General features: G+C 36.6%; 1 protein-coding gene across 1 annotated transcript in view; it reads right to left on the minus strand.

Moving 5' to 3' along the window:
* The window catches only part of LOC150086293 (TBC1 domain family member 30-like), a 200394-nt gene that overhangs the window by 76399 nt on the left and 110929 nt on the right, over positions 1-13066 (minus strand). The window contains exon 6 of the mRNA XM_090374853.1: positions 8563-8734. Within this exon, the coding sequence (XP_090230979.1) occupies positions 8563-8734 (172 nt within the window). The remainder of the gene's footprint in view (positions 1-8562; positions 8735-13066) is intronic.

Genomic DNA, 13066 nt, shown 5'->3' on the forward strand with positions numbered 1-13066 from the left:
TAGGGTAACTAAGAGTAAGAACAAGTGCATGTATACTTGCATGTACACTAATGCCAGAAGTATAGTAAATAAAATTGATGAATTTGAAGTGCTGATCAAGACATCAAAGGCAGATATTGTTGGGATATCAGAGACATGTCACACAGATATAAGCAGTACAGAATTGGAATTTGGAGAGTACAATGTGTACAGAAAGGACAGACAGGGTAGGAGGGATTATGCTGTTAGGTAAGAAACAGAAAATCTAAGGAAGTGCATCCAGTTGACACGGGTGGACAGTGCAATGTTTAGTCTGTTTGGCATGACATAAACACTGGAAAAGGGAAAATGAGAGTAGGAGTATGTTATAGGCCTAATGACTCTGATGAGTACAATGAACAGTTGTGGAGAGAAATAGAATGGGCCAGTAAATCAGAATGTCTTATAATGGGGGATTTTAACTTTCCAGATATTGACTGCAACTTGTGTGTTGGTCACTCACACGACAGCAAGAATTTTGTGAATTTACTGGAGGATTCTTTTCTTCAGCAACATGTTCAAGGGGCAACCAGTGGGAGTAATGCCCTTAATCTGATTATCAGCAGTGATTATCTAGGCATTAAGAATTTGCAGATAAAGTAACCACTAGGTGACAGTGATCATAGTGTACTGATGTGGGATTTATCTAAAGATGTAACTACCATCAAGGGTAAAGGGAAGTTTTTGTTTTCATAAAGGTGACAACAGTGGTCTCAGATAGTTTTTAAATTCTATACAGTGGGAACAACTGATGATGTTACCAATGGTGAATTCTAAATGGGAAGCCTTCAGGAACTTGATCTCGGAGGCTACTAGGCTTTTCATACCAACTAAGAAATACCGTTCAAGATTGAGGCCTAAATGGATGTCGGATAAATTAATGAGGTCATGGGAGGGAAGAAAAATGCATGGGATGCATATAAATTATCTATATAGTATCGGTGTAAATACACCATAGTTAACCCATAAACTTGAACTACCTATGTAGCGTAAAGGGCATTGTTTTAATTGTAACTCATATTGTGGTTTCCTTCACAACGAGATAGCTGCTATTGCATTACTTCAAATAAATAATGCTTCAATGGTAGAGAAGACTACTGTTATTTAAATAAATAACAGTAGTCTTCTCCACCAGAGAAGCGTTATTCATTTCAAGTAATGCAATAGCAGCTATCTCGTTGTGAAGGAAACCACAATATGAGATACAATTAAAATGATGCCCGTTACGCTACATACATAGTTCAAGTTTATGGGTTAACTATGGTGTATTTACACCGATACTATATAGTTAATTATCAAAACCCATAAGGATTATGCCCTGCGAAATTCATTTTCAAAATATAAATTATCCCACGACACAGACAGAAGCTTATGTATCTGTAATCAATTCACAAAGGAGGTTGGGCAGGTGATGGCAGATTAAGAAATTTTTGGCAAAGGATGCAAAGAAAAACAGTAAAGAGTTCTTTACTTATATAAACTCTAAGAAGGAAAGGGATGATTCAGTTTGGTACACTTAACATAGATGGGTTGACTATAGATGATCATTCTCAAATAGTTGTCAAACTAAATGAGTATTTTGCATCTACATTCAAAAGAGGAGTTATTCAAGGAGGGGAATGCCAGACGTTTATCAAATTCTAACAGCGAGTTAAACGATTTTGTAATAACTGAGAGGAAAGTGGAAGAGAAATTAAAGTTAAACATAAGAAAGGCATCTGGAGTAGATGGAATCTATCCAGTTATAATGAAGGAGGCATCAAGGGAAGTAAGCAAACCCTTAGCCGTAATTATGAGAGCATCCTTAGAGTCAGGGGAGGTCCCCATGGCCTGGAGATGTGCAAAAAAATATATCCCCAATTCACAAAAGGAGTTCAAAGAGTGACAAGAGTAATTAGAGACATGTTAGTTTAACTTCTGTTCCAGGCAAAATAATGGAGTCACTGGTTAAAGAAGCATTGCAGGATCATCCAGACAAGACTGCAGTAATAATTCAGACACAGCACGGGGTTTGTCAAGTGGAAGTCTTGTCTGACCAATTTGATTGGATACTACGATTTGGTCAGAAAGGAACTGGATGCAAAATATAATTTTGATATCATATACTTGGAACGCTTTTGATACTGTTGCACATGGAAGACTACTGTACAAATTGGAGCGGTATGGAATTAAGGGCAAGTTACTGCAATGGATGAAGGGATGGTTGAGTGGGAGATGGCAGAGAGTGGTAATAAATGGACACTGCTCTATGTGGACTAATGTTATTAGTGGAGTTCCCCAGGGTTCAGTGCTCGGCCCATTGTTGTTTTGCGTATTTATCAATGATATCGATGAAGGTATATCAGGCTTAATATCCAAGTTTCCAGATGATACAAAGGTTGGCAGGGTTGTTAATGACAGTAAAGACAGTATGGCTAAGGCAACAGGATCTAGAAAAGTTAGGCAGATGGGCTGAGAAGTGGCAACTGAAGTTTAACATTAACAAATGTAAAAAGTACTCTATATGAGTAGCAGTAACCCAAGAGAAACTTCTAACTGTATGGTGGGTGGAGAATGAAAATTCCTGGGGGTAATTGTGCAGTCAGATATGAAGTTCTCTGAGCATTTGGAGACTAGACACTTGTGAGGTGATCTGATCAAGGTGTATAAGGCCTTGAATGGTTTGAACAGGCTCAATGCTGACAGGATATTTCCACTTGCTGAGATTAAGATCCTGAGGGGGCATAGATTCAAACTGATTAAAGACAGTTGTAAAACAGATGTGTGGAAGTTTGCCTTTAGCCAGCAGGTAGTTGATTGCTGGAACAGACTTCCATCTGTTGTTGTGGAAGTTGATAGCTTAAATAAATTTAAGGCTGAACTAGACAAAAATTTGAAGCGACCAGATGGGATGAAATTGGAAGGGTTTTTTTTTTTTTTTTTTTGGCTTACGCTGTATAAGCTTGCTTTCTTGCATCATATGCCTAAAGAATATTAATATCCTAGAGGTTATAATGAATTAAGAAAATTATGGGTTGAATTGTCAAGCCAAAATAAAGTGGGGGAACTGTAAAGTAAAATTAGTATATCAAAATACTAATAAAATGCAAATAAAAATAAAATGAAAATGGTTTTTTGCCACCATATAATTCTTTATGTATTAACGGTAATGTTTAATTTTAGGCATTAGCATTAGTAGAGGCATATGATGCAAGAAAGCAAGCTTATGCAGCACCATCAAGCGGAAAAGAAAAAAAAAAAAAAAAAAACCCTCCCATTTCACCCCTCCGTTTGTTCCAAATACCTGTTCAGCTCAGCCTTAAATTTATTTAGGCTATTAACTTCCACAACAAAAGATGGAAATCTGTTCCACCAACCAACTACCCGCTGGCTAAAGGCAAACCTCCACACATCTATCCTACAACTGTTTTTCTCAATTTGAATTTATGCCCTCTCAGGTGATTATTTTGAGAAAGAGGAAGAATCCCATCAGCATTGAGCATGCTCAAACCATTCAAGGCTTTATACACCTCAATCAGATGACCTCGCAACTGCCTAGTCTTGAGACACTGTAATTTTCAAAACTTAAGCCTTTCTTTGTAAGAGCAACCCTTTGTTCCATTCACTAATCTTGTTGCCCTTCTCTGTACTCGTTCCAACAGCTCTACACCTTCTTAAAATGAGACCTCCAGAACTGTATACAGTACTCAAGGTGTGGCCTGATCATTGCCTTATACAAGGCAATGGTCAGGCCACACCTTGAGTACTGTATACAGGCCACTCCTTATCCCTGCTAGAAAAATTCCTGCATATCATTGACAAGACACCATGAGTTACTCTTGAAGACCGTCGGCACTGCTCAGAAAACTTCATATTTGCCTGCACAGTTACCCCCAGGTCTTTCTTATTCTCTACCACTGTCAATGTAGTACCATAGAGTTGTGATACATTACTCTGGGGTTAACTGCTTCCCATATATAGTACTTTACATTTGTCAATGTTAAACTTTTGTATGGCTTTATCACAGTAAAGCCATATTATTCCAACCACATTTCTTTTTCTTTCTCCAATGCTAATTATAAATTATCTCCATGCACTTGTATTCTAAATATGACTATAGAGGTCACTATTTTCCTGCTATTTTGAATTTCTTTGCAGCTTTCCATTAAGTCCACTTTGCTGCTTTAAATTGCTTTATCATGTAGACATATTGCTCATTTGATTGAAGCCTGCATACAGTCATCTACTGTACTGAATTTGTGCACTTCCTCTTCCCACCAGCTCATTTTCGCTTCACATTTCATGAAATACTCCAGGTATCGTACACTTTCACTGTTTTATCATACTTTCAGTTTCATTTTAGATTCATTTCTCGGCATGTTTCGAGACATATTTTTCCTTTCAATACAAGCATTTAGTATTAGCTCCCTTTTATACCAATGCTTACAAATGCCAGAGCTCTTACTATAAGGTTGGGCGTCACAAATCCAGCAAGCTCAGTGTTATTTAATAACTTTTTCTATGCTTTTTATCTTTCTGCTGTCTAATTCTAAAGTTCTTCCCGTTTGTTAAGCTATTAGTGTAAAAAGAGGGTGAAATGAATGTTCCTACTATCCTACTTTTATTGCTATTTTTCATCTTTATTTATTTAAAATACTCCTTTTTCCCTTCCCCATCCTTAATTTTATACCTCACCCTTATACCATTTGCTTGTTCTAAATCAATTTTTAAAATACATTGATTTCCTATCTATACAAAATTAAATCCTACACTAAATTCTACATATTTATATTAAACATATTGATATTAACCATTTTTATCCCAACTCAATACTTATTTTTACTTAAATAAATTACACTGCATTGGCACTACCTTGTTCATACTGTATCAGAAAGTGCTAATATCATTTTTGTTGCTTTTTTGGCCTTTCACTTTTCTTCTAATACTATGGACAAGTATAGAAACGCAGTTCCTGATACATGACCAGGTGTAGTCCCCTGATGAAATACCTGATCATGTATCAATATTTATTTCAGCTGACATCAGATAAAGCATTTTTACATTACCTATATTAGACCATTTACTAAAAATGTTTCCCCCCCATATTTAATGACAGCTATACCATTTTAATTTTATTTTAATTTTATATGCATTTCATTAATATTTTGATGTACTAATTTTATTTTACAGTTCCCCCACTTTATATTGGCTTGGAAATTCAGCCGTAATTTTCTTAATTCATCATAACCTCTAGGATATTAACATTCTTTGACCTTTCACAAATCTACTACACTTCTTTTTCTACTTTTAGTTACTAGCACTTTGTGTAACTTTCAGATCCATTTATGCATACTTAATTCAATATATCAATACAACTTATACAGGGTGTCTCAAAAATACACGGCATAACTTCAGGAATGAGTTCCTCATATGTAGACAATAAAAATATTTTATATCAACATAGTTCCGGAAATGCTTGGTTTCCGAGTTTTGAAGGTTTGTCTATGACACTTAACTGTTCACATCACCTTATATCGTTCAAGTAATCGTTCAAAATGTCCACCTTCTGCCTGAATACAGGCCTCACATCGATGTCTCATGGACTCGCGAATACGATGCCAAATTCCTGACATGTTTCGTATTGTCTCACAACCTGCCACAATTCGATTGCGGAGAGTTTCCACATCAGCTACAGGAGTCGAATACACCAATGACTTGAAATGGTCCCACTAGATTTCACCTGATTTAAACCCAGGTGAGCGTGGAGGCCAGGCAGTTGGTCCAGCCCTCTACTTCAGGAGTCGTAGATCTTGGTCATCCTCTGTCGGCAGCACGAGGTGTAACGGTCCCATGTTTAACAAAGGCCGCGATGAATACCTTCAAACGTTTTCCAGTCTGGACATCTTTGTTCTGGGAACCTTTCATGGTACAAACGACGAGCCTCCAGAGCATTGCCGTCTGCCAAATCGTACATAAAGTGCATATCCACTTGCTCCTGATTTGAATACATGGTCGGAATGGAAAACCACCAGATTCTGTCAGTACCTTGTGATGAAGAAAATCACCTGCAGGAGATAAGACATTCCGGTTAATAACTCGGGAACCAAGCATTTCCGGAACTATGTTGATATAAAATATTTTTATTGTCTACATATGAGGAACTCATTCCTGAAGTTATGCTGTGTATTTTTGAGACATCCTGTATATATATATATATGGATGCAATTTTTTTTTTTTTTTTGTTTTTTATGAAAACCCCAAACACGAAAGGTATCAAAACCTATAGTACTTAGTACCGTGCATGGGTTGAAGGAGAAGTATGGGGGGAGGGGGATGCCGGAAACTTTGCTCTAGAGACTAAACATGGGTTTCACCACTTCAAGCCTCCAATAAGCAAAGTGGTGGTATTTCACCGGTTGATGAAAGTCATCTACCACCTACATAATTGTAGATAAACTTTATTGTTTGTATAATTACTAATTTAAGGGCAAAAGGGATCATGACTCTCTGGTTGCCGAATGATGTGTTATTTCAGTGATGCTTTTGAATGGATTAAAACAAGGTCTCTCCGTTTCCAACCAAGTGGTGGAAGCCAGCTGATTCGCTGCTGGAGAAGTAAATGAGCTTAACCTCTGGCAATCCTGTTTTTAACTGGTAAGAGCATATTGTCCGGGCAGCAGAGTGTAGTTTACCAGTTTATCTCTCTTATATTGGTAATGGGTTCTCACAGTTTAGAATAAAAACTCCTGTTGGGTTTACCCTACTACAATTTTGTAGCAACTTAGCAGGCCAGTGTTACATGCCCAACCAAGTAAGATTTTACCTATAAGAGAAATTGGTCTCTAGAGGCACATTTGCTCTACCTGTAACAGAGGATGAGAGTGGGGAATATAGTCACTGCAGCTGCCTCCACATGGCCCTGTTGGATAGGGTGGTTGTTTCAAGTTTATGTCTTTCTAAACTGAAGTTTTACTGAAGAATTACTTTTAACTAAAATTCCCCAGGAGACTGCCTCATGGAAAAGGAGAAATATTTGCCAGGATCTTCCCAGTCCTACTGCACAGGACATGAGAAGTGCAAATTAATCCTCTACAGCAGATGCAAGTGCCTCTGCAGTGGGTAATTGTCTTCAACTGTTTACCCTTTTAGATGGATTTAACTAAGAGTTACAGAGAGATGAATACACCTGCTCCAGCTTACATGGTTTGTAGCTTTTCCTTCTATTCTTAAAAAGAAGTTGTGTGCATTAATGTACAGTTTTCACCTAAATCCCATCCAGGTAGTGCAGCTCCCCAATGTCTGTGTAGTGTGGTGACAGCAGAGTTGCCAGTTCTCCAGGTTTAAGCATGCCATATTTGGGCCCCGAGTTTCATTACAATTTCTCTTAAGTTGTAGAATCATAGAGAAAAAAAAAAAATTATTTGATTTTGAGGCAAATTACTGTATATTAATGTATATTTTATGTTTTTTTAGAATGTATGTAACTTAAGAAACTACAATATTTAATATTTGCATCATTTATTACAATGTTTTAAACCAAGTTTGACAACCTTTCAACACTATATGAGGCTACTTTGAAAATAAAAAAGGTTGCAAAACTGATTTATCACAACTTTTTATTTAAAATTTTAAATAAAATACACTAGTTATAGAATTATCATCAATTTTTTTATTATTAAAAACATGTTACATAAGTAGGTACATAAAAGTTTTAAGTAAACTTTAAAACAAAATCAGGAAGCAATGAATGAGATTTTTGTCATTGGTGTTCTCCAGAATCCCAAAAAAAATGAAATTCATATTTTCTTTGACATCTATGATTGTGTACCTCCATTCTATCTATTTTTTCTGGTCACAAATAACACATCTTTCATCCCTTTTAATACAAATTCAAAAGATTTCTGAAAGCATCCAAATGTTATTCTTTCTGTTTGATGAATGAATTTCAAGTTTATTCAAAAACTTTGGCCTCAACAAGAACAGTTTCTTAAAGTCATGTTTATTATGAATGATAGAATGCATACTTCTACTGGTAATATTCGATGTATCAATTATTTTGTGCACAAGAAGTTTAATTTCCCTCACAATAAGGTCCTTTTACACTAGCAATGCAGTCATCCACAATGGGAATGCAAGTTTATGAGGAGGTAGTACATTTGTACTCAATTCAAAGTCTTCTTTTGGCAATATATACCTTGCCATATTGTTGCTTTATTCTTTTATAGATTTCTATAGGTTTCTATAGCTTTCATTAAAAATCAAATTATAGGGAGAAATCAAAATTATAAAGAAGACTGCTCACACCATGTATAGAAAATTTTAAAATTAACTGTGAATCAATAAATTAACCATGAATAAAATACTGTTATGAGATGCTAAAATACTGTACTGAAAGGAAATAAAATAAATGTTTTGGCCAAAAATTTAAATATCAATTTTTTGAATTGGGTTTGTATCTAAAATATAATTAGATAGTATGAATCAGAGCTGTAATACTCCTCTTATTAATTTACTAAAATATAATAAAAATAATTCAAATTTTAAATTTAATAATGAATTACTTACTCTGCTAATCTGTCCCAAATAGCTAAAGCTGTTCTTAGGAGAATTTCATTCCCTTCAAGAAATATAAGATCCCAGACCCTTAAAACAGTAGGCTTAGGTAAACAATTAGAGAACAAGGTAAGAAACCATTGCATTGTGAACACATTAACAACTGGAGGCTCATAACTGGCACCTAAAATGAAAATAAACTTTGCTATTTATTAAAATTTCAAAAGGATTCCATAATTTTAAAGTTCCCAGAGTCTATTTTATTTATTTTAGGAGATTTGTCATTCAGACAATTTTTTATTATTTTTTTCAAATTCATGGAAAAATACTTTCGCAAGACATTGGCATAAGTATTAATTTTAATATTATTAACTTAAAAATTTTGTTTAATTGACTGCTTTTTTTTTTTTTTGGTCAATGGAAAAGTTGATCTTATCATCACTTCTATTTAAAAACATCACTCGTGTGCCTGTAAAACAAACAAACCGATTTTTCTAATGTTCATTAAAAACAAACAAAAGAACATTAAAATAAAAGCCTGTCTAGTAAGTAGAAGGTAGGAATCTATTTTGTACAGGTGGAATATATTTGAAAGGTGAATCAAGAGTCTTTACTAATATCATTGAGGAGGCATAAGGGATCTGGAAAACTATTTTGGGGGTATTGGGGTAATACATAGGTATTTATCTGATAGAATATATCATAGGCCTGACGTAGCCGAGTGGTCAGGAGCGAAGTGCATAGCACGCGTTCTTTGAGTGGACCAGGGTTCAAGCCTGTGACTACTAAATATGATAAATATTTGTATTGACGATTTATTGTAAACTGTACTGACTTGGTTGTTGTGCCAGAGTATAAACAGAAACTTTATTTTATCATATAGTATTTATCTGATGGCATAAGTCAAAGTAATGATTGCACATATCTTAAGAGTTGTTTGTGGCCACAAAAACTGATATTATCAAGATATGCCATGGATAAAATGTGTCAAATGAACAGGATTCTAATGCTGGAAGCTTAAATAAATTTAAGGGGTGTTTCAGGGAATTAAACTATACAAGAACACTTTGTCTTAACTGTGTTTGCAGTAATGTCAGTTTTTTCAACAAGCTTAATGGAAATTGTGGTTTCACTCAGAAATAGTGATGATGAATTTCATTATGGTATATATAAAAGTACTTTGCCGTAACAGCATTTGTATTGTTGTTCGCTTGGTAAACAGACGGTGGGTGTTATCAATCTGGAGTAGAAGTTGAATCCCATGGGAGCTTGAAACCCTCCCGAAGTGGAGGGGGGAATACCTGACCTTTTTTCTTTAGAATCACTAATTGAATTAACTAATTGAATCACGAACAGAGTATATTGGAAGTTCTGGTGTTGTAAAAAATGTTAATAACGTAGTTTCACCGGTAAACTTTTTCGAAGTTTTCCGTGCTTCCTGTGTGGGTTTCCTTTGCCTTTTTTTTTTTTTCTTAATAAACAATTTATCCACTAGTCCACCAGTGATTCTAAAGAAAAAAGGTCAGGTTACCCCTTCCACTTCGGGAGGGTTTCAATCTCCCACGGGATTCAATTTCTACTCAATTCCAGACCGATAACACCCACCGTATGTTTACTGTGCGAGCAACAATACAAATGCCATTACAGCAAAGTACTTTTACCAGTAAATTTCATCAAACTTTTGCGTGCTTCTCGTGCAGGCTTTCTTTACCTTCACTGAATATTCTTATCCCTACTAAAATAGTAGGGATAAGTGCTAATATAATATGCCTCTAATGTGCTAATATAAGTAATCATTTAGATAATTTAAAAATTTTGAATTGCTCCAATCACAGTAAGGGTCAAATTTAAAATCATTCATTATAAAATATTCACACTTGTTTGCCCATTCTTCAAATCAGTCTGGAGGAATAGGAAAGTTATGAATCATACTAACTGCAGTTGAATAAACAACCATATATGAGCAAAACTTTATTAAAATAAAATAAAACAGGATAAAATACACTGGCAAGTTAAAAGTGATAAAAATTAAGATAAAAGTAAAATATACACAAAATATTACAAATTAAAAGTGAAAATAACACAATAGCTTTCAAAGCTATTTCTGCCTCCTTTATCAACAGCAGAACTTGACTGTCATGGCACATACTTAAATAACATCGGCAGGATCACGTCTCGTGGCATGTAGAAGCATGGGAATTATCCTCCACACGTGCACAGAGACTGGAAATGGCCTTGAAATCTACCAGGCAGACCCATTCATCCAATGCAAGGTCTCAAAGGGGGAGTAAATATGGACTCCCTCATCTCTATTGATGGTTGTGAAGAACAAATCTGCAAGCTCTCGAGTCATTTCCACTGCCAATACCTGCAAACAATCAATGATAGCACCATTGCCTGGAGAAATTTTATGTTCTCCTCCCAGAGGTCCTCCAAATTTTCCATAGTCTGCAGTCTCTATTTCTCTTGTATGTTCCCCCATACAATCTTTAAACCTATATGCCGTATCCCCAACACAACGGTCCCTGCAATCTGGACATTGATCTCATATACAATTCCACTTGTACCCTCAATAGGTACACGATATTTTACCTTTAACACAACTGTATGCTGTCTCTGCCCATAGGCAAAGACAGCATAGCGTTAGCCCACAGGTATCTGCAAATAGTGTCTGACAAGCCCATATTATTCTGGAGATCTCTTCTGTTAAGCATGGATAGTAGCAAATGTATGCGGTAGCAGAGGGTGAGAAAAGCTCTCGTTGCTATGTTCAACTTCTCGAATATGTTTATTTTACTAATAGAGATAAGGAAGTAATTATCCCTTTGTATAAGGCAATGGTCAGGCCACACCTCAAGTACTGCTTACAGGTCAGCTGGCCTCATTTTAGGAACAGCTGTTGGAACAAGTACAGAGAAGGGCAATGAGATTGGCGAGGGGAATAAAGGTGTGCTCTTACCAAGAAAGGCTTAAGTTAGACTACAAATTGCAGCATCAGGACACTAGGCACCTGCTAAGTGATCTGATTGAAGTGTATAAGGCTTTGAATGGTTTAAGCAAGCTCAATGCTGATGGGATTCTTCCTCTTGCTCAGATTACACACTTCAGGGAGCATAAATTGAAATTGAGGAAAGAAAGTTAGCATTAGCATTAGTAGAGGCATTTGATGCAAGAAAGCAAGCTTATGCAGCATCAGCCAAAAAAAAAAAAAAAAAACCACTCCCACTTCACCCCTCTGTTCGTTCAAAATACCTGTCCAGCTGAGCCTTAAACTTATTTAGGCTATCAACTTCCACGACAAGGGATGGAAGTCTGTTCCACCAACCAACCACTCGCTGGCTAAAGGCAAATTTCTGCACGTCTATTCTACATCTGTCTTTCCTCAATTTGAATTCATGCCCTCTCAGGTGATTATTCTTAGCGAGAGGAAGAATCCCATCAGCATTGAGCATGCTCAAACCATTCAATGCTTTATACACCTCTATCAGATCACCTCGCTGGTGCCTAGTCTCCAGACACTGTAATTTGCAAATCTTAAGCCTTTCTTCGTAAGAGCACCCCTTTGTTCCATTCACTAATCTTGTTGCCCTTCTCTGTACTCGTTCCAGCAGCTCTACATCCTTCTTGAAATGAGGCCTCCAGGCCTATAAACAGTACTCTAGGTGTGGCCTGACCATTGCCTTATACAAGGGAATAATCACCTCCTTATCCCTGCTAGAAAAATTCCTATATATCATTGACAATACACCATGAGCTACTCTTGCAGCCCATCTGCACTGCTCAGAGAACTTCATATCTGCCTGCACAACCACCCCCAGGTCCCTTTCATTCTCTACCACTGTCAGTGTAATACCACAGAGTTGATACGTTGCTCTGGGGTTGCTGTTTCCCATGTGTAGTACTTTACATTTGTCAATGTTAAACTTGACAACCCTGCCTACCTTTGTATCGTCTGCAAACTTCGCCATTAAGCTTGATATACCATCATCAATATCATTTATGAATACAGAAAACAATAATGGACCCAACACTGAACCCTGAGGGACTCCACTAATAACATTAGTCCACGACGAGCAGTGTCCATTGATTACCACTCTCTGTCTTCTCCCCCTCAGCCACCCCTTTACCCACAGCAGCAATTTGCCTCCAATGTTACACTGCTCCAATTTGTGCAGCAGTCTTCCATGTGCAACAGTATCAAAAGCCTTTCTAAGATCCAAGTATATAATATCAAAGTTATTCCCTGCATCCAGTTCATTTGTGACTGCATCATAGTATCCAATCAAATTGGTCAGGCAAGACTTCCCCTTAACAAAACCATGCTGTGTCCGAGCTATAACTGAAGTCTTGTCTAAATGATCCTGCAGTGCTTCTTTAACTAGTGCCTCCATTAATTTTCCTGGAACAGAAGTTAAACTCACAGGTCTATAATTGCTTGTGTCAGCTTTTGATCCTCCTTTGTGAATTGGGGTCACATTTGCACATCTCCAGTCTATGGGTACCTCCCCTGAGTCCA

Source organism: Mastigoproctus giganteus, chromosome 5 (genome assembly GCF_048544385.1).
Source record: "Mastigoproctus giganteus isolate SK-2022 chromosome 5, ASM4854438v1, whole genome shotgun sequence".
Classification (NCBI taxonomy): Eukaryota; Metazoa; Arthropoda; class Arachnida; order Uropygi; family Thelyphonidae; genus Mastigoproctus; species Mastigoproctus giganteus.